The following is a 26,458-nucleotide window of genomic DNA, read 5'->3' on the forward strand; positions in this document are numbered from 1 at the left end:
GTCGGCTTGGACTTATACAATGCCATTTGCCTAATAATTTAAAACTAGAGAATGAGCACAGTAGATTCATAGATACTCAAATATAATTCTCTAATAATTAGCCCCAGAGTATAGATTTTTCACTATGGATACTAACAAAAGAAATTATAAATTAACATCACAGCAGTATGTTATATACTACTTTCTAAATGGTAGTATCGAATATACCACTGGGTCATGCAGTCTCCAGTTACATGATTTTGTTTTGATTTACACAAAGAAAAAGATATAAAAAATAGGTTTATTATTTATATTTCACTCTTGAGTTAGCTGTGGCACTCTGCCTGCCAAGAGCCAAGTTACAGCAAGTACACTAATCTATTCAGTAGTCTTCTCTAAATCAAAACTTCGTTTGGTACATTCACATACAAAAAAAGAAGTTGCAAACTCTTTGTACAAAACAAGAGCAAATAACTGTTACCTATAGAAAGGGGTTAGGTCAATCCCTTGATTTTATTAGAATGGCACAGAAGTGAGAAGTAAGTCGTACAACAGTAAACTGATCTGGTTTTAAACTCTTCTAAAGCCCCAATAAATGCATTTTTGAATGGTGAAGTGAGAGTTACCACAGGCAGACAACTCATGCATTGAGCAATTCGTGTTCTTTATCTGTTTTCCCAACTGCATCTGGGTTGGACAAGGGGTCCAGATCAGCAAAGAGGCTAAACCAAGCTGTTAGATCTTTAGAGGAACTTGCAGCTTCTGCAAAAAGGAAAAAAAAAAGACAAACAATCCCCAAGAAGTTAAGATTTTTGCTTGACAGTTGTTGTTTTTTTAAAAAAATATACTAATGCTGACATAAGCAAACATGGTATGGATTTAGAATGCACTACTGATGAAAATATGTAATATATGCCTGACAGAACCCATATTCATCTATTGCTTTTGACAGAAAATTTAAATATTTTGCAGTTATTATTATTTCATTTCTATATTTTTCTTACATTTTTTAGAAAAATCTCAAAGCGGTTTACAGTTCTCTATTATTTATTTATATAATTTGCAACACACACACACACACACTGCCCTTAAAGTTGACTACAATAGGAAAAAACCCAATATATTGCAGTAAAATATAATGGAAACTAAAGCAGCATAACTGGCAGGTAAAAACGAAGATATCACATAACAGCAGTAAAAAAGAAACTGCCATTAAAACATCATTAACAACACAAACAAGAGATTGGGATGGGTTTTTCTTGAAAGATAACAATGATGTTGCTCAGAAAACACATTTGAAGACGAAGTTTGATAATTTAGGTGCCATCACAGAGAAGGCCTTTTTAGCAATTAGCTACTTCCCTGGCTCCTAAGCACAGGGACATCGGGAGAAGAGGAGGGTAGCCCACAAACTCCCTCAATTGGTGGATTGGCTCATGGTTTCTCCATTCCCAACCACTTCATAGTATTTTAATGAAATCATCTTCACTTGGATGAGCCTTTTGGAGGTTGTGCAAAAATGGAAAGGGAGATCACCAAAGACCCAACACTGGGAGGGCCCTAAGGGTCCATTCTGCCTGCAGCCAGGAGTACTTGAGTTCCTAGAGCGTCTCTAGAAAGGGATTTTGTCAACACAGAGCGTGACCAAGTGATGACCCAGTGGAGTTTTCGGCGCTGAAACAGGACATCTCCACTCAGGTCTTGGCAACATTTTAACGTCAACCAACAAGCAAGCATTGATAGTCAAGTGCCGATTACTTAAATAACTTGCCAATTAGAGCATAATTAGAAGACAATTCCTGAAAGGAAGCCATTTTATGTAGTTGCAAGACCACACACACACACACACACACACACACAAAACCGAACACCTGGAAAACTCTAAGCTTTGTATTGCTGTGTTGGTGCGCACACAATCAAAGAGTAACGTGTTTGTCACCTTTCATAGGTGTCTTGTTGATGGTCGTGTTCACGCTGTTCGATTTCTGGGCGGTCTGTGGGACAGGCGTAGGGCTAATGCTGCTGGCTGCCCAACCTAAAATTCAATAACAGTTGCATTTCTGTCAATCAGCTATAATTACTTAACGAGCTCACACTGCTCACAACAGTAATAATTGAAGCTTGAAACTCTTCTGTTAAAAACAATTTCTAAAAATCCTGTCCTGATCTGTTGCTTTACAGCTCTGGCTTCGTTGCTTTATGTAGGTCTTTACATTTTGTACTTTGTATTATGTTACTTTAATCCTGTTGTAAATTCTTCTTGTGTACTTTGGGATAGAAATTAAACAACTCTCATTTCCTTACCGGTTACTGCAACAGGGTTGTATTTGAGTCTTTTTTTTTTTCCCCGCATTCACTTTAACTGTCTTGAGTGCTCCATCAAATCCATTCATCTACTGAAACTAACAGTACAGCTTGTTTTGACAACTGATATTTTTGAAGTTGTTAGCAGAGCTCATGAGCAGATCTATCTGCTGACTGGGAGTGGGGACCTTCAGACTGCCGTTTCAAATAGTGAACAGGAGTCAATCCAGCCTACAGTCTGGAAAAGGCTCCCACAACAAACAGGCTCCAGCCCTTCTGTAATAGATCTGCTAGCAGTTCAGGTGCCTGACACGTGCCCTATGGGTCTGTAAGTTTGGTCCAAAAGGGTGGTTAGGAAAAACTTTTGAATAATGTTACAAAGTAGTGTTCTCCATTGCTAATACAAGCAAAGTTTACAGGGGAAATTGGCCTTTGGGGAAAAAATATTGGTGCTTACTAGCTGGCTGCTCAAAGAGCAGCTCATGATATGACTAGACGCAAGATTATCAGTGAGACATTAAGGAAACCAAACCTCCTACTCTTCTGCCAGCAACTGTACAAATGTGGAAAAGGTGAAGCAAGCAGTCATTATCTTGACCTCAATTAAATTTAAAAATGGAAGCAACAGCTAGATTGTTCAGCCACAGAAAAAAGCTCCTGTACACATAAATTAAAAATGATTCCTATAATTATTATTATCAAAATGAAATACAGGTAGGAGTGGAGAAAGGGATTGCCTTTTTGTTAAAGCAGTCTTTGCAGTTAGAAAAGTAGCCAGAGGAGGCAGTGACATAATCAGTGGACTGACTGAAACACACTCAGATCATTTGTTCTTTTTGCCTTCTTTCACCTGCAAAGGGAGCCCTTCAACAATAACAGTTTCTTGCAGTACAATAGTGCCTGGAGGACCAAGTGAAGACTGGGAATAAATGGGTGCAGTAACAATACGGTTTTAAAGGCAGACAAAACAGACTAAAAGACAAAGGCTGTATTTACTGGATAAAAGACTAAGCGGACAGGAAAATATAATTAAGACAATTTCCAGTGGATGTAAAGTGTTCCATATATTCTTAACCCACATCTGAAGTGAAGCATGCCTGTATGATGCCTGCATCCTTGCTGGTCAATGGGGATTAACAGGCATGCTTAGTTGATAAATTGCTGAAATGTTGTGCACAGGATGAATTCAGAGGCAACACAAAACCACAGAGTACTTGGGTAAACCATGGTTTGTTTCAATGTCTGAACTTGAGCTTCCCCACAAACTGATCTGGTTCAGATGTAACACTGAACACTGGGATCTTCAACTGTGGTGTTAGCGTAATCGTAGTTTTTTATTACATCTGAAACCAGCTTTAAGATGATTTAATCCCACTAAAGTAAATGAGATGGAAGAAGTCTAACACTCTTAGGACACCTCCATTATTATTTTTTAAAAAACAGATAATCAATTTAATTGATCAGCAATAACTAACAACGTGAACACAGTTAGGAACCTGACTTAGCAGAAGGTTTTTTCAGTCTGCCAGGATGCTTTTGTATAGCATTGTTTGCTCCAAGGTATTTTATTATTTGTAAATGCTTGGGATTTTACCTGGAACCTTATACAAGCAAAAACATCTGCTCTATTAACATATGATGCCATCAAAGATAATTAATAGCTAGATGGGAAACTGAGACACAAAGCTAGCAACCTGTACATAACTGCTTTGATCACACAACAGTAAGTTCTCTAGTTTACTTAACAGGCATTGTGGAATAAGGCAGTAATTTGCAGTTGAAGAAGACTTGTTTTCTGCCAGTCATACGCTAAACAGATCTCTGAAAAATAATCCTAGCAAAGAGACATTTTCAATTAACAAGCAAAGCCTGTGTACTTTGGAAGAAAACCACTTACATTACTAGGAATGGAAATTCTGAAAAATAGTTGCCACGGTTGGCTCCTCAGCCATGCAAAATGAGAGGTTACTTGCATTTATAATACACCTTCAATTATTTAACAGGGCATAGCTTTTACTGGTTAACTTAGAAGGAAAACAACCTCTCTCCATATTGTGCTGGATGCCATAGATAATAGCATTGCAAACAGTTGTGTTCTTTCTGAAGTGAAGTGTGTTGGCAGTGAACCAAGGAGACATGAACCCCAGCCCTTGCTCCACCCTGATCTCTCTCATTGGCCTTGGGGAAGTCATGCTCTTTCAGCCTGGGGTCCCAGCCTGCACTATGGGTTTCTTAGAAAAGGAATGACATAATTGCATTTGGCAAAAAAGAAAGTGTTCTGCAAATGTCGTAAATAATACATTTCCCCACCAGCCGTTCCTTTAAGTGATCTGTGACTGTGTTGCAGCCTCAACTGCGTAACAACAAATGTACAAGACTGCAGGTTCGAAAGAGTTGGGAAGAGAACAGGCCCGTAGTCCAAACTGGGTGTGGTGGGGTGGGATACAGCAGCCTTCAATTCAGGGCAAAAGCAAGATTCAAACTAGAGACCTCCTGGCTCACTATTCAGTCTTTTAGCACCAAACCGTATGCAATGCGGAAGATTTGTGAACGATAGTTTTCATTTAAAAGTAGCTGATCTACACTGGGGCCACAGTGCTGGGGGAGAAAGGTCTAACCATTCCCCATCTGTGCCATTTCCCGATTTAAATCACACTGATCCAAAAGCAGCTATTTGCCACAACAATATGCAGGTATCACACATCTCTCCCACTCACTGGCTGCTTTTAAATTTAATTGCCCTCCCTACCCTTGGTGATAGTTTGTAATTAAAAAAGCAGCTACCAACAATCATAGGAGATCCTGTTCGCAGATCTGCCCCACTGTGTCTGGTTTGCCTCTTAGTGACTTTCCTACGCCATATCACCTTAAAAATCTGAGTACTTCAATTCCATTAAGCATCTGCACTACGCTAGACAAAGAGGCCAGATATGCCCCTGTCCACAGGCCTATTAAGCCAAAGTGCTTGGATTGAAGCCACTGAAGCCTCACTGATGACACGCTCCTATTTTAGGCATGCCAGTCTTGACAAGGTCCCTTTAACAACAGCTTTTTTTATTGCTACTCCAGGCTCTACTATTTTCTTCTACCTGAGGAATGTCAGAGGAATAATTTTCCCATCAACAAATGACAAGCAAACCAGCCCACGTTAACACCCTGGAGGAGTTAAGAACCCTTCACACACGTCATCCCTTCACTCTAAAAATAATGAGACAATTTTTTCCTTTCACCCTCTACGCCTCCCTCCCACAACCACCATCTGCCCAAGAAACAGCAGAGAGATTAACATAGAATATTGGCAGCAAGGAGGCTGGTCTGCTGTGCACGGAGCACTGAAGCAACAAGAGCTGCAAACTAACAAAGCACTTTCATTCTGAGCCTGTTGTGCAGATGCATCTATTTTACAGCACCAGAGTAGCCAACTGATACTTAAGGCAGGGTAAAAATAGGGAGAGGAAAATGCATAAATGGGCTTAGTGTGAGTAACCCAAGGGAAGGAGCTATTTCCTGGAAGGCACACCTACAAACCTCATGGGAGAGTGTTAGCGTGACTGAGAGAAGAGACCTGATTCAGATGTAATGTTGGCTAAGACCTAGTTCAGCTTTATGTGAACAAGCCTACTTCCCTCCTGTCTGCATGGAGATTGTAAACATTCATTTCCATTTTAAACTAACTGCAATTTGTTGTTTTGTCTGAACTGGGAACTACAGTTAAGTTTCCCTATGCTTATCCAAAGAAGCCAGGATCAGAAGCCATGGCTTGATCCTGGCTTGTTCTGACAAACCACTGTTTATCCTAACCACAGTTTGTCCCAATTTGGACAAAACAACCAACTGGTTAGGTTAAAATTCCATGCTTTGCATGCAAATTGCCCCTGGTTCAATCCCTGGCATCTGTCGGTAGGGCTGGGAGAAACCCGTCTGAAACTACTGTCAGTACTAGAGACAATACTGAGTTCGACGGACCAGTTATTTGATCAAGTATAAGGTAGTATACAAAATTAAATAATAATAATAAATTAATTAATTATCTCCTCATGGTTGTAAAGGGAGAGGGAGAGAGCACTTAAGCCCAAGGTTCACGCACATAACACTATCCTACGGTTTAGTGAAGAGCTTTTCAAATTGTGTGTTGCGACACGTTAGTGTGTTGGCTGCAGTATGCAGGTGTGTCATGCAATCGCTCCCCACGCTCCTCCCGGGGCTGGGGGGGAAATTACTGCTTCGCAAAATGATGCATGTTTAAAAAGTGTGTCACCAACATAAAGTTTGGAAAGCTCTGGTTTAGTGGTTATGGCTATATCCTCCCAAGTAAGTATGTGTCTTAGTTCACATGCATTCATGCATGGCACAGCGCTCGGCATCAGGTTGGTGGACTGAGCCCATCTGTTTGCTAATCAGCCTAAAATAAACCTACCTTGAAGGGAGGACTGCAAGTCATTCATGTTTTGGTCTAAAAGCTGAGAAGGAAGGAAGCCTGACGCTGATGACTTATTGTTCTCCATTTCTCCTGCGGAAGAGCTTGTGGGCATGTCAGCAAGTGGGTCCTCTCCAAATACAGCTGTCCACTCTCTGCTGAATTCGCCGTCGTCCAAAGAAGACGCATTGAGAATCTCGTTCAGTAATACCATATCATCCTTATCAGTAGCCTCAGTCTCCAAAGAATTTGCAAGCGGGTCCATTGATGCTGCTGGGAGAAGCAGGAGTACCAAAGCAGAAAGAAATCAGAAAAAACACAAGTAAGGGTTGAGGAAGATACTTAAGGAATGCCCATTCAGATCTACCAGTAGTGAAGGAACTATAGCTCCACGGTGCATGCAGAAGGTTCCAGGTTCAATCTCTAGAAGTCCCAGTTAAAAGGAACAGGATAGACCTTTGCTTGAAATTCTTAGGCTTCAGAGTAGACAATAAGGGATTAGCTAAGAGATCTGGTATAGGCCCTAGAGACTGAGGCATAGTTAAATAATTTTATGGGGAGCACCTAAACTAGATGATCTTCCAACTGCACCTCTCATTCCTCACATTCTGGAATTCAGTCTGGACATTTATGATTTCTCACCTCTCAGTTTAACCTCTCTAGATGCCATAGTTCATGCAATAACTCATGTTTTGACAGTTATTTAAAATGCAGACACCTCCAGTGGCGTACACCCCCACTTTTCCAGATAAAAACCAGATATTTCAACAAAAGAACTACTTTGACCAATGATCCAAAATGATGAAAAACCCCTTTCCTGCAGAAGTCCTTATCCTTGTTTTAAAAGAAATGTGATTTAATATGGACAAGAAACAGAAGGTTCATGATGGATTACCTAGAAAAGGAAGAGCTTACTTTACAGTTACACTATTCCTACTGAGCAAAGCATTCCAACCAGGAATTTTGCTGAATGGGGTTGACCTTATGCTGGCTCAGATGTCTACAAGATGAAAAATGAAGGAAATACATAATGAAGAAGCATAGAATGCCCCGTCTTCCAGATGACAAGTAAACAGGAAGGGAATATGACTTGGCTGCTTTACCAGTGTGGAAGGCAAAGAGATACAGTGATTCATTGTACTGTACATTGATTATGTGCCCATGCACTGGAGGGGCAAGAATGGATGCTCAGGGATAACAAACAGTGTCCAATCAACCACTGTTGGGCAAAAGGAGTTAAATTTTAGCATGTAGAAAATTCTAGGTAATAATAATACTTCTTCAGAAATGGCAAAGTCAGCTATAGAATTTGCTACCGCAATTTGTGGTGATGGCCACCAGCTTGGACAGCATTAAAAGGGAATTAGAGAAAATTATGCAGGATAAAGCTATCAGGGGCTGCTTGTCATGACAGCTACAGGTAGTAGACCTCTGAATTTCAGTTACTGTTGAAGGGGAAGGGAGCTCTTGTGTTCATTTCCTGGTTATGGGATTCCATAGGCATCCCGTTGGCCACGGTAGGAGAAAGCATGCTAGACTAGCTTAAGTTTTGGTTTTATCCCACAGGGCTCTTCTTATGGTCTTAGGAAAACTCAATGAACCAGCAAATGAGTCACTAAAGCCTACTGCTAGCCTATCGTTTTACTTTCCACCTCCCTCTCAAGGAGACAATGGAAAGAATGGTGGAAACTTCAGAGCTCTCCATTACCATGTTCCCCTAGCCTCTTTGAAATACGGACCAGCTTTCAAAAGCGAGCCTCACCATATGGGAAGTTTTAAAATAGCACCTCCATGGGAAATGGACATGTGATTCTACCCTGAGAATCTGTCCAGCCACAATGTTTCTTCCCCTTCCCTAGAGAGCATGTTTGTGGGAAGAACTGTGTGGCAGAAATAACCCTGACCACCTTTACCAAGACATCTACTCTGTTCTGGACTGATGGTTTAGTTTTAACTTGTTTGATTGTACAGTGGTACCTCGGGTTAAGAACTTAATTCGTTCTGGAGGTCTGTTCTTAACCTGAAACTGTTCTTAACCTGAGGCACCACTTTAGCTAATGGGGCCTCCTGCTGCCACTGCACGATTTCTGTTCTCATTCTGAAGCAAAGTTCTTAACCCAAGGTAATATTTCTGGGTTAGCGGAGTCTGTAACCTGGAGGTACCACTGTATTGTATCAGTTATATTCAGATGTTAATCCACCCTGGGACATTATGATGAAGGGTGGGCAAGAAATATAGTAGACAATGAACAACAAGGTTACCCGTAAGACCTCCTGTCCCTGTAAAGACCTGCAAGATCTGTAGAACATCTGGGGAAAGTTTATTCAGAATATAACAGGGTGGTAACTCAGCAAAGGGCCCCTTTCTGCCATTGCCCCTGCATTCCAGAATGCATTTTCCTCTGCCATACGTGAAGCATTATCCATCCTTTGCTTCAGACATCTTGCAAAGATGTATTATTTTTGCCCAAGCTTTCCCTGACCAAAAGAATACACCCTGTTATTACTGTATTCCTGCTTTTATCTGTTTTCATAATATATTTCCCCTAGTTATTATAATCCCTTTTTACTGTTTTTATTACATTTTAAATTTTTATATTTCTGTACAGTTTGTTTACATATTAAGCAGTTCAGAAATGCTTTTAAATCTATCAATATTTATTCACACATCCCAGGGGTGTTCCAAAACAATTTGCAATAATAAAAATACACAATCCACAATAAATTTAATAAGTCAATACAAATATGATATGCGTAAAAAAAGGTCATCCAAAAGGGGGGAGGGGGGGAGAAAGGATCATCAAAAACAACACAAATTATCGTACAAGGTGAGCATCAGTTGCTGCCAAAAGCCCAAGCTGTCCAAGTGCCTGGGAGAATAAAAATGTGTTTGATGCTAGAATTTGTCTGATGCCATCCTTGCCACAACTTCGGGTTCACAACAGTTGGCAATGCCAGTCTGGCCAACTTCATTTCAACCTACTCATAAGGAAGCATACTCCAGGGGGCTGTCACAGCTGAATTATTTCAGAGAATGAATTCCATCTACTATTGGAACATTTTTCTACAGTGAATTTGAAGACTGAACACTGACCTCATTAGAAACTGAATTTAGTATAACCAGCAACATACTTCTCCATTTTTCCTCAAACATGATCTCTTTCAGAATGTGAGCTTTGGAACTGTACATGCTTTTCATTTCAGTGCAACTACCTGAGGCCCCAGTAGGTCCTTTATCTGGCATTGCTGCTTTTCGTCTTCTCCAGAAATTGACTTTTGAAAAGAAGAGTTTATTTGGGAGGTGTGATGGGACAGCAGATGATCAAAACTCCCAAAACATTGCTGTTGGAGGCAACCTGGTACCCATCAGATCTTTTGGACAGCAATTCCCATCAACCCCACCCAGCTTAGTCAATGATGAAGCTGTAGTTGAAAACATCTGGAGGGAACCATGGCAGAAAAGGCTAGTGTCTCCAAATAGGCATGAAAGTGCTTGAAGCTTTGCTCCAAAACTGCAGCAATGTGTATGATGCTAGGTGTTTTTTGAAATCTTCCTGTCATTTGAAATCTTCCTGTCATTGCTTCATCACTGTGGAGCTCAGTAGGTTACCTAAAGTAAGTGGTAGCATGTACAATAGGCAGCTTTCTCTAATAAAAGCCTCAGCTGGCCAAGTAACCTTCTCTGCAGTTAAATTATCCACACATAACACAGCAAAGATAAATACTTTCTTGTAATGAGTTGGGCATATTAGAAATGTATAGATGAAAGAATCTTTCATCTATACATTAAGTAGGTCTTACTCAAAAGTGACTGAGTCTTCTTTCAAACACATAGAGTGAAGTTATTGGAGGCGTGAAAAGAGGAGAAGTTAGGGGACAGAGTTGACTTTAAAAAATGCCTATGAGTCAACACCACTTGGGAGAATAAAAAAACACCTACACACCATGAATAAAACCAACTTGGATGAAAGAAAACAGCAGCTTTAACCTGCACGATGGCTGACAATTTTGAGGGCTGAATGTTCTGTTTACATCTTCAATCCTCTTTGCAGTTACACACTTACTTGTCAAGAAAGGCCAATATTATAAGTAGTCAATTACACTGGTATAATCCAGTTACAGATAGGTAGCCGTGTTGGTCTGCATAGCCGTGTTGGTGTATCTGAAGAAGTGTGCTTGCACACGAAAGCTCATACCAAGAACTAACTTAGTTGGTCTTAAAGGTGCTACTGGAAGGATTTTTTTATTTTGGTATAATCCAGTGTGAGTTTCCAGCTGCATCAAAGATGGCAGTCAAAAGTTGCATCCTAGCATACCAAATTTGGAATTAATTAGGTATTAAAAAAATTAGAACCACCCTCCTCTCTCTCAAAGAAAACAGGATTTGTGGTTAGCAGTTCACTACAGCCAGAAAGTCACAATACAGGAAATATAAGCAGTCTTCAGTCATGGTAAAGCTCATGTTACAAGTGGGTGACATCACTGATGTTTCACTTCACAAGCCACAACTGACCCATGTGGCTCAAATGAAAAGCAATTGTGCCAAAAGACTCTCTTATTGGTCTAGATGTGGCAAAACATTCTTGATAAATGTGACATAAAACACTGCAACTCTTGTCTCCTTGGTGTAAGGCACATCTTATGTTGTAAGACTCCTCTTTATTTTGACTTCTCTGCCCTGATATATTACATAATGTTTTAATGTGTTTGAGAGAGCCTGTTTTGCTTCCTGGAATTTCCAGATCTAGCAGGGAATCATGAAGTTACAACATATATTGAAGACATGGTTTTAATAGTAACATTTCACCATTCCTCTGCTATGCTAGAAATTACATCTACCACAATAGCAAATAATAATGATGATAGATAATAATGATAGTGATTATTATTATTACTAAAAAATCTAACAGAATTATAGCAAAGAACAAGGCTATTTGATGCAGTCATCATATACTGCTGGTATTTCACAAATAAGTCATGTATAATAGACATAAACAATTTCTCTGTGTTCTAAAAACTGTAGCTATGTACTCACTAAGAACAGAGTTCTTATTAAAGAAGGGCCAACATGACTTTTATCAATAAACTATTTGCACTGCTGTTACTTCTCCCTTCTCTTCCCTTTTGTTCTTTGCCTTGTGTTCAGCATTTCCTTGCCGCTTCCTTTTTCCAACAGTAAATCTATCCCTTCTTTTCATAAACTGTCCTTTGCCATCACAGTATTGAAGAAAGAAAATTCTACAGAACACAGTCTGCTTTTTACCTTCCATTGATATAGATTTACTCCTTCATGTGGCATACTATGAGATTGCTGTATGTTTAGCACTTTAGTGGTTAGCCAAGCCAAGCTTAATTCACAGTCACTTCTAATGTGGTTGCAAGTGTCAATACAAGATGGTTCTGCTTCATACATTACACACAGTGGGGTTTTTTTAATGAATAAGTATCTGTGTAAAGGCAGCTACTGCTGGGAAAAACTTGTGAGCTAATAGGTTCCCTTACACAGTAAATACTAGCCACCCCCATGTGTGGGAGTTGTGCTGAAACAATCAGAATCAGAAGTGATGTGATAACTTCAGCATGCCTCAACCAAATGTGGGAATCTAGCTTCAGAGGCAAAAAAAAAAGAAAGAAGGGGGGAGGGATAGGTACAAGAAGAGGTATGTTTTACTCAGAGCAAACCTGTTGAAATTAATGGATTTAGTCATGTTACTTTTTACTCTGAGTAAAACCTAGCTGAATACCACCCATAGAATTATTGCCAGGATGAATGTACTATGGCGCACACACCTGTCCCCCCCAAAAACACAGTTGCTATGGACCACTGAAGCATAGCTGGCAAATTTTGCCTGGCTGAAAAATTCAGTGGAAGAATAATTGTTGCTTACAACAGCATTTCAAGTCAAGGAAACTGACAGACACGATTACTATTACTATCACTATCAGTTCAGAAGGAGATACTTTTCTACATCAATATCATACTAAAAGGTTCACAAATTGAGGTGAATGTTCTTCTACAACCCTTAAGCGCCCAAAGTGGATGATCACATCGAGACATAGCTAGCTTTTATATTAGTAAAGATTAAATAATGCAATTGTTTAAAAGATTAAATTATCCAATTGGAGACCAGCCTCTACCAAAGGTGTCATGGACTTTGAAGACGCTTGAACTCAGGCCGAAAGGGAGAAATGTGCTAAGAGGAAGGCACGCTTGGCAAACCCGCACCGTAATGAACTCTCGTCCGGAAACTTATGTCCCCACTGTGGAAGGATGTGTGGATCCAGAATTGGCCTCCATAGTCACTTACGGACTCACTGTTAAGACCATGTTTATGGAAGACAATCTTACTCGGCTACGAGTGATCGCCAAAGAAAAAGAAGAAAATACTATGTTTGGTGCCCCTTTGCAGAATTGATAAAACAGTCAGACAAAAAGATTACATACCATTTTCCTCAGGTTTCAAGTCTAATAAGTCATCTATGGCTCCTAAAAATGGCAAAACATAAGGGAAAGTTATTGAGCTGTAGGCTCTTATATGTACATTTCATACTTGCAGTTATACCATTTTCTTTAGGCAGCAATCATATGCAACTTGTCTGTCAGTAAGTCCCACTGAACTCAATGCAACTTACTTCTGAGCAGGCATGTATAGGGCTGCACTGCATGTCTAGGAGACATACCTGAATTCTCTCTGTGGTTGAAGCTCTCCCCAAAAGTACTCAGGATGTCCTTAGTTTCTTCTGCTGTAACCAAAATATTTTCTAGGTCAGAACCTAAAGTGCTTTAAACATGGAATGTGCTTCAAAGGTTTTCTAGTATGACACTCTTTGCACTGTTAACTTGCAGTTAGGATTTCACATTTAACCTGAAACTATCCCAGATAAATTATTTACCGGTGGTGTCTTAAAAGTCTCCAGAACCACACACACACACATTCTATATATTTATACTCTCTTACACACGCACACTCTCTCTCTCTTTTCAGTACTTTGTAGCCTACTACTGGGCACTCACAAAAACTATTTGTGGTTCTTAAAGGGTCTCCTTTAATTCAGTAGGTTGTATTAAACAGTAGTTATGCTTAGAATGAACCCATTGAAATCAGTTGACTTAAGTAGCCTGAGTTCATTCATTTCAATGGGTCAACTCTGAGCATGACTACCACTGAATATTACACAATGTCTTTCCAAAGCAAAACTCGTTTCACAAAAACACCATGATCTAGGTCTAGTGTACCTAATGGGTGCCACTTTAGGAAAGGCCACTGAATCAGTTCCAAATATGGTCGACCATTTACCAAGTTTAATCATTTAAGGAAGTGATAAATATCAGCATTCTAATCTTCCTTATTTGGCCATCCTCCCAGCTAAGCTAATCACCAGCACAAGACAGAATGTTGTGCAATTAAGAACATACTGCCAATAACAGAGAAAGGGTTGGGTTCCTACTTCTGTTACCTACAGATAAAATCCCATTTTGCTCTTCAAAGTATATTTGATGATGTCAAAGTCTCCCCTCAATCTGCAGCTGCAGTGTGATTTTGATAGTGAGGTGCATCTGTTCCAGGTTAGGTAATTGGAAATTATTTCAAAAATGCAGATTCCCCCCCCCCCCCGCCAGGCTGCCTACAATTAGAAATAGATTATGTTTTTGCTCCAGTTAATTATCCATAAATCCATCTGAATTAAAATACTTTTGACAATGTTTGGTAACTTTGCTCTTAGGCCCTCACCTGGAACAAGTTAAAACCTCAACCAAGCCCAGCTCCACCACACAAAAAGCATGCAGGGGACGCAGGGAAGGTAAAAAAGTCTGGTGTGTTTGGAGAAGCACAGCAGAGCAATGCATCTAATTTAGCAGTGGCCCCAATCTATTTTTTTCTGGAAAGAGGTGAGGTGTGATGGTACCACAATACAGGCAATAGCTCTAGCACAGTGAGTGCTGTGTTATAGAGAACAGGCTGGAGGTCACTCAAAGTTATGGCAGCAAGTAGAAGGATATGGAGGCCTACACTCCATGATATTTATTTTCCAAGGTGCCTTTAGAGTTGTTAAATAAAATCTCTATTCTTAGATCTCTGCTCTTAATTGATTTCATGTGCTTTGGATTTTTAGAGCTAGGATAAGAAAACCCTGACGGAGACAATGCTATATACACTAAAGTAGTTTGCAGGAACAAACTGGCACATAGCATCTATTAGGATGAATGAGAGACTTTTAAGCAGGCTCAACGTTTGAAAGGCATAATAAAAGAAATACCTGAGCTGGTTGATTCCTTGGTGTGACTGTCCTCATCTAACGAAATCAACCTTAAATTGGAAGGTAAAAAAACAAGAACTTAGTTTATGCTGTGGTGTAGCATGCTACTGGGGAAAATAATGGCAAAAAGTTACAACTGTCTCTGCCCCCTTTCAGTTTTTACGGACCATGTCGCGATACACTTAAATTCCAAGGTGATTTCAGAAAACAAAAATATGTTGGTATTTCAGGCAGTAAAGGTACAGTGACGGGAGGATAATCCTTCTAAATGTAATGGTCAGTGCAGTGACTGAATCAAAATGAGTTGGGGACCCTGTCTAAATTACAATCTTCCCATCTCCCCTAGCTCTCTTTGTTGCCCTGGTGATTTCACTACAGCCGTATTCACTTCTTCTTCATTTTCTAACTAATGCAAAACAGCATTTTAAAGCAGTCTCACTGGAGACTCTCACAAGCAAGGGAAGTCAGTGTGGTACCTTCCAGATGTTGGACTCCAAATCAGGCTCAGCAGGCACAGCCAATGGTTAGGAACAATGGATGCTGCTAACAACATCCAGGGGGCGCCATGTTGGCTATCCTTGCTTTTGAGATTTAGAACTTGTTTTATTTTGTTTTCTTCTAAAGATTTAAAGAGAGCAGAAGATACTCAATGTTCCGTCTGGAGGACAAGAGGAACTACTCTCCCCGATACGGTGTGGAGGGGCCAGCAGAACCACTGAATAAGCAAGAGGACTGATTACATGGCAACTGACGTATACTGGCTTGGCAGGGATCATTGCTATTACTCTGCCTGCTGTCACTCTGTGATTTTATCTGAACCATGAGCCCAGAGCTGAGGACATATCAGTTGCGTCTTTAGGTGTGCAAGAACACCACAGGCCAAGTCGAGTAGCAGAAGCTTTTAGAAATAAAGCTCTGGTGCAAAGCAGGACAGAACAGGGAAGAAGAAAAAGGAAGAACACAACATGAATTTCTGAGCCACTTATGCAGTCAGGCTGAAAAGGAAGTTAACATCCGTCAACTTATTTATGTGTTCTTTTTGATGTTCCTCATGCCTGTTAGAAGTGCTTTGCTGACGTGAAGTCTCTATATCTAGGAAGAGGCTCCATGTGGGAATTTTCTTCACAGCGGCCTTTCAGAATTCCTCATATACTGTTAAGTAAGACATTTACATGAACTGTGAAGAAGAGTCTTAACCTGCTTCCCTTGGAACACAACAGGTGGAGTGAAAATGGCTATCTAGAAAAGTGACTCAGCAGTGGGTGTTCTCAAGCTTCCAAACCAGTAATGTAGAATCTGATGCCCTCCCTCCAGATGTTGTCAGACTCCCAACTTCCATCAGCCCAGGTCGGTGTGATGAAAGGTCAGGAACAGTGGAAGCTGTGGTCCAAAAACATATGGAAGGTCACAGGTTCCCACCCCTCATTTAAATATCCAAAATTAGAAAGACACAAAGCAAAATTATCTAATCGATGTCACACTGCTACTTAAAAACATTTCCCCCACAAAGAAAAAACATTTTGGAGAAACTAAAAAGCCAACGAAATGAGGTCTAATGACAAACACTGAAAGCTGCTCTTCAATGAATCAACAACTAGCCTTCCCTTAACCTTGAATATTCTAAACAGCTGGCCGTGTGATTACAGCAAGGCTCATACCCTCCTTGCTGATTCTGGATGTTTCCATAGGAGGAGGATCACATCTCTTTCTCCTTTTCACATGTCCCCATCAGCCAAACTACCAAAGATTAAGATACAGCCTATCTGTATAGTGCCTCTTGACACCAGTAACTAGAATACCACCAGGCTTAGTTCTCAGGGTATACTCTTACAGCGTACTTGCCGCTGTACTGGATCACTTGCCAAACCCTGTATAGATTACAAAAGCTAATCAGTGCTCAAAGTGAGCAATGGATATGTTCCAATTCATGTATGCAATAGGAGCAGTGATGAGGAGGCAAAGTATAGAGAGAAATGTGCTTATATCTTCTGTATGATATACCTAAGATGCTTATTGCTTTGTCAGTGAGGAGGAGCAAAAAAGGGAAAGGGGCAGCATTCGGGATCAAAGCCCAGGCACAGCAGATAGGTGGACTAATGTAATGTAATTAATATCTATGCAATGTAACACTTTCCCTATGCAAAAGGGCATCTGTAGGAAAACTCATGAAACATGTGCATGGAAGGCAAAAGTCAATGCGTATTTTGCATGCCTGCAAAATATTTTTCAAATGTGTTGTCTGCAGGGGAAAATATTACAAGGGGAAAGAAGAAAATAAGAAAGAGATTCAGCTAGGGGAACAAAAATATCATAAAAAGGAATGGGTGTAGAAAGGTTCTTCCATTCACTTCAACCAGTTTTTTTGTGTTTTAAAATGAGAAGGTGATTTCCAGGCAAACTCAGAGAAGCTTCCACCTCCTTCCCACTGTCTTCTTTTTGGGATACTCATACACTTTGGGATTGGGGGGAAATATGCATTTTCCTAACTGTAGAGCTAAAAATAACCTGAAAGCCCATTGTCATCCACAGTATTATTTTCTTCCAACAGATTCTTATCATATGGCTTACTGATTCTGCTGCTCATCTTCTAATCTGGCGTTCTCTAGCCGCAATTCCTCCTCTTTTTCTTCACTCTCCGTTAGTTTATTTACAGGCTCTTGTAAGCTCTGGGTCACCCACCAATCAATGTATGAAAAAGAATATAGAAAGACAACAAGAAGGAATGCTGAAAACTTATCCAAAGTTGCATTAAAACAGTTTCATAGTGATGGAAATTACTTTTATCTAAACAGGAAAAATGAGAGCTCCTGAAACATTAAGAGGCCAGCAATTAAAATTCAATGAAAAATAACTTTAATGGAAACAGAATGGAAAACAGGCAGGTAGTTCGATAAATTTGATTCAAATGTAATAGAGATGATTTTCAAAAGAAAAGCTAAATATACACTGTGGCAAATAGGCAGAGATGACCCATCCTGCCTCATATGCATTAAAAAAATACTGTTAATATTAGGCAACAGAGGCAAAGGGCAGCTTTGATATACAAGGTTCTTACGAATAATTGGTAAAATACCACAACAAGCTTTTTCTTGTCTTGTTCCCATCTGTGATTCAACTATGCTACACATGAGAAGACTACTATGTAGGAACATCAATGGTTTTCACTTGGGTATCATGTATTTTGGGGGATCTTTGGGAAAATTAATAAATAAAGGGGAGGAAGAAAAGAAATGGGCTCGACAACCTGGACAAAATGCTCTATGGGAGCCCACCTCCCAGACTGTGCATGTTCTCTCCCTCTCACACACATCCCTCCTCCTCCAACCTCCTTCCTTTCTGCCGCCTGATAAGTGAGCGAAAGAAGGGGCTCAAGGAACAAGATCCCCTTTCTTTACTTTGTAAATAAAGAAAAAAGGACCCATTTGTCCCCTTCCTGGAGAGAGTTTGCGGACAAACTGGCCAATTTTCCCTTCTTTAGTTAAGTACGAGATAAAGAGACCTGGCTTACCATGTGGAAGGAAGGAAGGAAGGAAGGAAGGAAGGAAGGAAGGAAGGAAGGAAAGAGAGGGTTGCTGTTGCTTTCTTCAAAACATTTTATGGAGGTTGTTGAATTCCAGCATACCCACCAACCTTTGTGAAATAAAGCTGAAGAAAGCAACAGTGGCTTGTTCTTTTCCACCTGCTCATGCAATCTTCCATTTGGTTTTCTCCTTTTCTCCTCCTTTCAGATCATGTGACAGTGGCAATAGTGACTCCTATGTCTTTCCTTTTCCAAAGGCAGAACAAAGCTCCAGACAGTTGTGCCCATCACCTTAAATTCTCACAGTCCCTCATGAGCCCAGAGGCTCAGCACTTTGAGAAACCAAGGTGGTTCAGAAGGGTTGTTCCACATCATGCCCACTATTTTAAAAAATGGTGTGTGGGTGTGAAGGAATGAAAGGAGGTGAAGAAAAGATGTTTTGGGCAACTGTTGCTGATGGGCTGCAGTCATCTCCCCACCCTGGGGACATCAGGGCCATGGAGCTATGATGCATTGTTCAGTTCTAGTACCACCACTGAGTGAATTTTATTAAAGTGTATGCCACAATTAGTTTGTTAGGCAGGAAATTCCTTTGGTGGCCTTGTGCTCATAAGAAGCACTTTTGATCCAGCAGAGGTCTCCGTTAATGGAAGAAAAGGGGAGGGTGGGGTGTTTTTTGTTTGCCAGTTCATCCTTCCTTCTGAAACATCTAGATGTTCTGAAGGGTCCCCCACTATCTGGATTCATTTTTTGTGACATTGGATTCTACAGGGGTAAATTGGCAAAAATCGCCTCCCCTTTTCATCCATTAGTAGAGGCATTCACAGGATCAAAAGCTCTTCCATGAGTGCAATGGCTCTAGCAGGATTCCTCCCATAGTCTTTAAGGCAGAGCTTTCCAAACTGTGTGTTGCAATACGTTAGCGTGTCAGCTGCAGTGTGTACATGTGTTGCGCGATAAGTGTCTGTATCTCTTATAAGGGGTTAGTTTAATCTCTGGTTTGCTAGTAAAACTGAAAAACTGTGTTGCAGATGATGCATGTCTAAAAAGTGTGTCACCAACATGAAAAGTTTGGAAAGCACTGCTTTAAGGAGTCACAAGACTGCTGCAACAGACTAGCACAAGTTAATCTATTTGAAAAGAAAGAAGCATGTTGCGTAGTTTTGCAAGTTGTGGGATTTATAATAGAAGATATAATAAAATGCTGTTCCGAGAATCAGACTCCTAACCTGATTATTACCATGCATTTTTCAGGCTGCCAAAAGATTGAACATTCCACTTATAAGTTTACAGCTACATTTTCAGTGTTCTGCCCACTTAAGATTATTTTTGTTTTAAAAAAGTTTTCTATTTCATGCTATTTGCTGTTGCATGGTCTGCATTCTGAGATAGGGAAAGTGATGCATCGGGCTGATAACCGGAATGTTGGTGGTTCGAACCCACCCAGAGACACCTGTGGGCAGGATTCCTGCATTGCAAGGGATTGGACTAGAGGACCCTCGAGATCCCTTCCAAGTCTGTGATTCTATGATTTGATGAGTCTGATAATAGTACTTTAAAGATGTTTGACTAACATGTTATCACCCTACTATGCACAAAGAATGTTATTTTATGCAAATACAAGTTACAAACAGCAAAAACAAGATTTTTTAAATTAAATTATCTATCCATCTTTTGAAATACTAGGGCACACAATAAACCAGGTGGGGCACAATCAGATTTTCTTCACACATTCTCAGATGATCTACCACAAGGTTCTTAATTCCAAACAGGGTGCCAAGTGGAGAATATTCCGTCTTATCTCCATTAGCTCCTGTGTTGGTCCCAAAGCTAAACAAAGTGATTCACTAGTGGAGGCGTTGCAAAGTCCTGCCAATGTAATGCTGATCCAAAAACAGCTGTTTGTACTTAAGTTACCTCTGGTATTTTTAAGTGTTTTTAGTTAACAAACAGGCAATTTCATTTCTTCCTCCCGTCACAATAAGCTTTTCTATAAATATTTACATGAATTAGAAGCTCAGGAGATGCATATATTCCTCAAGCAGGTGAATTAACAGAAGAGGCAACAGCAAAACACTTATTAAGGAACATTATTGCCTAGTTGAACCTTGATTTAAGCTTGCAAAAAAAGCAATTTATAGAAGATGAATATTTTTTACACAATAATTATTTATACATAGTCTAGGCCCGGTCACCTTTAGAGACTAAGAAATTGCCTCCAGATGATTTATGAGAGTTGGTATAGGTTTTTTTTATGTGACAATGAGTAACAATGAGTGTGTAAAAGCAGGGTAGGAAACATTTATGCGAGCTACTAATTTTGTATATTTGCACATCTGAAACAGTCACTTGATCAAGATCGCCGACTGATTTTGAAAGAATATATTTCATTAAGGAATTTCTATGCTTTTCTTATATCTGGGGGTAGTGGCGTCACTGTGGTCTCCATCCAAGGCACTGAGTGTAGCAGAATATCCAAATGAACACAACCATAGTGTGACCTTATAACCCTTGATAGCTTCACCCTTGTCTTTTTAATTATTCCAGTTACCTGAAATGTTTTATACTGTGATGCCAATAAAGGTATTTGATTGATTGACCCAGATACCAGTTACACCACTTAGATCAGTAACAGCAGCAGCATAGTTCAGGACTAAATAATATCACCCTATAACCCTGTGCTCTTACATCAATCTAACATCACCCAAATGGAACCATCTTTAAGAAAACATATGAATGGACATAAAATCCAGAAATAGATTCACAAGTTTTAATGTTTCTGTTTTCTTAGACACCTTAGAACAATATTCAGAAGGGCCATTTTCAAGGGCATAGATTCTGGTTGCTAAAATGCTAGTTGAGGTAGCAAAACAGGAGTTCAAGTAGGAACACAGGAAGCAGCCTTAATACTGAGTCAGACTGGCCCACCTGACTGGCTCAGTTCTTGTCTACACTGACAGGAGTCTCACCAAGCCTTCATGGACATGATTGAACCTGTGACCTTTTTGCAGGCAAAGCAGGTACTCTACCACTGAATTATGGTTAGCATCCCTTTGAAAAAAGAGGAGTACTGCAGGTAAACACTCCATTAACTGTCTTGACCTACTTCTGGTCATTCCATCTTCGCAACTGAAGTGGATTGTAACCAATGAAAGCTTATGCAATATTAACAACTACATAATTGGTCAGAAAAAGGTGCCGCCGAATTCAAACTTTGAATAAGTTAACCAAAGGCCTACATGATAATCCTAAGCATACAGACAAAAGGGAACATGGAAAGAAATTGCAAAGAAAGCAGCACACTCACAATAACTGCGTTCTGGATTAGGAAAATGAACACAGTACAAGTACTAAAGCCAAACTCTGAAATTTATGCCAAGCAAAAAATTAAAACAAAATACATGTTAAATGAATATGTTATGGCAGTTTCAGTAGCATTCTGGTACAAAGTTATACAAATTGTTTTTCTTTTTAACTACTACTGACAAGAAGAACTAGGTACTTGTAAATAAGGTTTATTTTTTAAATAAATAAGGTTGAGTAATAGCAACGACGTATCTTCTGGCGATGATAATGTTAAAATACAGAATACATGAAAGCAGCAGATAGAAGCTGCTGCTGAAACTGTAAAGACATTAATTTATCTCACAGGCTTTGTAGCTGCCTCTGTGTCTAATCAAACTCATTTAAAATTAGGAATGGACTCCCCCCTCCCTTTTGCAAGATACATGGCAACCATATAATACAATTTGTAATGTAACAGATAACAGATACAACCCCATCAAATCCTATTTGCCTTTTCATGAGAAATGGTGAGGCTCACAGCAGTAGTTATGATTACTAGGTCTTCAGACTCTACTGCAACATTTAAGAATTTTAGCCTCCTTCTCAGGGTTGTGGAGATGACAAGGAACCTAGTTATATTTTCCTGAGCTCATCTTCAACATTTCTTCAATAATATTTTCTAAATCATAAAATAGTGATGCTTCACTACTGACCATTGAGAAAAGGGAAATTGAGAAAACACTGAAGGTCCCCTAATACAAGGTTACTGCAATTTATCCTTTCACCATTTCCTTCCTCACATATTACCATTCTTATTTGTTCCTATGTCCTCTTTTCTTTCTCTGCTTTCAATATTAAAGCAGTTAAAATAAATTTATTTATCTAACAAAATTTATATACTGCTTGACTGTAAATAGAACCTCTAAGCAGTTTACAAAGCTAAGTGGTTTACAAAATATCCAAGTTTAATAATACCATATGAATGGTGCATCCATGTTCTCTATTCAGCATATTTCAAAACTTAAACAAAAAAAGGAGTCAAGAGGAATCAACAGTCTCCTAACAATAAAAAGAATGAATCCTAAAAGCTTGAACAAACTCCCCTGGTTACCCCCAAGCAAAAAAATTCTTGGACTTGTTAGTGCATTAAAAATATTCTCTTAAACACAAATACAACTATCAGGAAACACAGCTGCAATTACATTACTTCCACAATATACCCTGAAGCTAAGAAAACAATTTTTATCAGATTGTTCATTACCAGAGTTTAGCGAAGAGAGAAGAACTCCCACTGCTAAAGCAATGTATTATTTCCAGACACGTTCCCAAGGGCAGAGTCTCCCTTTCTGGAGATAACACTTTAGCATGAATAAATGATCACTTCATAAAATTGTTGATTTATTAATTATATTATTAACTAAAATAGAAAACTGAAAAGTAAACCTGTTGAACTTAAAAAGCCTAACCTTCACCAAGTTGTACTCAGATGCTAGAAAACTGACACACTTCCTTAATTTGGACAGCTGCAGTGTGGTCTGTGCAAATAATTATTTAACAAAACTAAGAACATGCTTATTCTGCATTAGGAAGGCAAGGCATTCCAAAAGATAATTTTCCCGTATGCTCATTTCTGATAACAGGAGAGCACACTTATAAGCAAGCTTCACTACTAGGAGTATGCTGTAGTGGCTATTGTGTTGGACTTACTGACCAAACTTACGTACCTGCTTAGCTTCAAATTCAAATATCTGCTTTGTAACAAAGTTCAAGGCCAAACTAGATGTGATATGGATTGTGCAGCTGGTTTATTTAACTAACCACTGTTTGTTTTAAACCAAAATTCCTGGTTTGCATATAGCACTGAGCAGTGATTCTTCTGAACTTGACAGAATTCCTCGCCAGGCCACGCAGGGGTGGGGAGAGGGGGTGAGGCAGATGCTTTGCTCTAGGCGACTGAAGACTGTCTGCAGAGCACCAAACCATGGTCTAGAATTACATGCATACCAACCCAACATTATGGGTTACATACATGGGTTGACCCAAATGTATGGGATTACAACATACATTTTAACATTCTTCTTAATACATGTTAGAAGTGCCTGCTAGCATAGTGTGTGTGGACTAGCTGCACTTACGATATATAGAAATTGATGAACACTCCTAAGTGTAAAAAAGTTCTACAAAAAGGAAGCTTGATACCCCTCCTTCATTTATCCAAATTACTTTGCCAGGTAGGCTAGAAATGAACAAACTACTATATATGCCTTACCTTTAGCATCATGAATTCATATGGCTGATACCCTTTGAAACTTTCATGAATAGCTGCCATGGTATGAGATGTTTTTTCCCAAAAGTGAAGTAGGGTTGTCTGTTATGGAAAGAACCAATGAAAGTTAACACTTGCATGTTGACTGACACTTAAGATTTCCTGCTCATATACCCAACCTTAGCCTTATGGGGAGGAAAACTTGATTGGACTGCTACATAAAGGCAGGTGGGTATCATTATTAAGCAGAAGTTCTGGTTTAGTGGATACTTTCTTTTCCGATACCTGGTATGTTGTGAGCACATGAGACAGAAGATTGCATCGGCTTGCTCCAAGAAGATCCACTTTTTGACAAACGTCAGTTTTCAGTTTGTCAAAGTTCAGTTTTGCATGGCGGACTTGTGCTTGGACCTATAAATATAGAGAGTTTCAGAGAGTAAGAGCTTCTTCAGATACCAGGACATCCCAGAAAACATCACTCATCAGGATGTCTGTCGTATTTCCAAATAATTATTCAGCAGAGTCATTATTTGTTTTATTTAATGGATTTATAGACCACACTTCAATTAATAAGTTCTTGGAAGTACTAGCGAATAAATTTGATTCTCCAGAGGTAAACAATATCCACAGAAGCAAATAAATTTTCATGCTTGAAAAAGGCAGATTACACACACACACACACACACACACACACACACACACACTTACAGTGCAGTCTCAACAAAATTTATGTTAGGGCAAAACAACAAAACCCCAAGTTTGTTGCAGACGTAGCTGCTACCTCTCTCACTCTTGGCAAAGACAGACAATGAATACCAGTGACTAATGGTAGGTCCAGCTCTCAAACATGCCTATTCTTCCATCAATATATTAAGGTCATATTTCTCAGGTGACCCACTCCTTCTTAGACCACATTTTTGTCAATAGAAGAATTTTCAAACATTACCCTGGAACCTAATCCAGACACTTCCAGAGCTCAAGCCACCTAGGACGTCTTCTGACAATGTTCCTGCCCTATTCTATAATATATTGACTGTCTACATTTTAATCCTACCATGTTCACACATTAACTTAGACACAAAGGTTTCTGTGCTTAAACTGGCAAAAGATACATGACACAAACGATGCATGTACTTCTGAATTATCTCACTCAGGCAACAGTGGCTGGGGGATGGGAACAGAATCATACTTCACCTTTTTTATTTATTGCAGGTGAACTCATTCACTTAAACACACAACATACGCTTTTTCACCTGATTATTACTAATTGCATTTATTAGTCTCTCTTTTTTTTACAAGGAGTGACCCAAAGCAAAATGAAACAAACATTAAAATGAAATATAATAAGCAGGAAAAATTAACTCAAACCATTCAAATCTGAGTATAATTTTTTTGCATGTAAGCTTTTGTTCAAAATGCAAATACTGTGGATTGGCTCGACTTTACTTTGTTGCAAGTGGTATTAGAGTATTGGACTTAAAAATACAGCAGGGTTGAAAAGACAACAGAAATGGTATCTATGTAAACTGATCTTTCTATTCCCACTCCCATCCTGTAAGGCTGCAAAGGATTGCAGTTGTGATCCTACCATTTCATTTTCAAAATATACTGTCTAACCTAGTGACTGGTTTAATAATAATAAAAAAATCTGATATGCTTTACCCATATGTCAATGCACCCCAGGATTCATTACTCAAACAGCTTAGTCAGTAGCAGTCCTGAGCACTTCAAAATGGGCATTAACTGTAGCAGAATGGGCATTAGCTTCCAAGTATTTGTCTTTGGGAAAAGTATGATTAAATCAACATCCCATAATCTAGAATCCTGTCTCACAACATACTGTAATATCCACCCAAAAACTCATACATGCGGTCTTTGTTTATTACAACTGTTGTTTCTTAAGAGAAATAGTTTTTTTCTTATGCAACACCACAATTATTTTCTTTTTTAAGGGATGGATAACTTATAAACAGGAAAGGATGACTAACATTAGATGTACTTGACCCAATATGTAACATAAGGCCATATGCTTTCTGTGTCAATACCGGTTATTATAATACTTAGAGCACTGTGGTGTTACCAAATGCTACATGTTTTCCTCTGCCAAGACAGGAAATGTTCCAGTATCAAGTTTTATTAACACGGATGGATTCTATTTTATACTTGGAAGGTACAAGAGGTTCCAACACAGCAGTGCAGGGCACGGAGTACAGAATTCAGAACAGTAGAATCATAGAATTGTAGAGTTGGAAGGGACCCTACGGGTCATTTAGTTGCAACCCCCTGCTATGCAACTAAAGCACCCATGACAGATGGCCACACAACCCCTTTTTGAAGATGGGGACAGTTCCCTGCCTCCCATCTGCAGGGAGCTCACCTGTTCTCCAAGAATTCTCAAAGATTATAGACAGAGGCTCTGAGATTACAT

The 26,458-nt window shown here is 39.4% G+C and overlaps 1 protein-coding gene across 7 annotated transcripts in view; it reads right to left on the reverse strand.

Moving 5' to 3' along the window:
- Positions 1-456: 456 nt before the first annotated feature.
- ICA1 (islet cell autoantigen 1) overlaps positions 457-26,458 on the reverse strand; it is a 62,561-nt gene continuing 36,559 nt past the window's right edge. For 6 of the 7 annotated variants that reach the window (XM_080974876.1, XM_080974879.1, XM_080974878.1 and 3 more), the window contains exons 7-15: positions 24,316-24,441; positions 24,034-24,132; positions 17,528-17,625; positions 14,960-15,009; positions 13,382-13,444; positions 13,146-13,187; positions 6,701-6,973; positions 1,919-2,014; positions 457-741 (exon numbers count right to left, since the gene is read on the reverse strand). In XM_080974876.1, coding sequence (XP_080831002.1) covers positions 620-741; positions 1,919-2,014; positions 6,701-6,973; positions 13,146-13,187; positions 13,382-13,444; positions 14,960-15,009; positions 17,528-17,625; positions 24,034-24,132; positions 24,316-24,441 — 969 coding nt within the window. In that variant the 3' untranslated portion in view covers positions 457-619. The remainder of the gene's footprint in view (positions 742-1,918; positions 2,015-6,700; positions 6,974-13,145; positions 13,188-13,381; positions 13,445-14,959; positions 15,010-17,527; positions 17,626-24,033; positions 24,133-24,315; positions 24,442-26,458) is intronic. The other variant, XM_080974881.1, reaches the window with a different exon arrangement.

This window comes from Podarcis pityusensis (genome assembly GCF_964106645.2).
Source record: "Podarcis pityusensis genome assembly, chromosome: 12".
NCBI lineage: Eukaryota > Metazoa > Chordata > Lepidosauria > Squamata > Lacertidae > Podarcis > Podarcis pityusensis.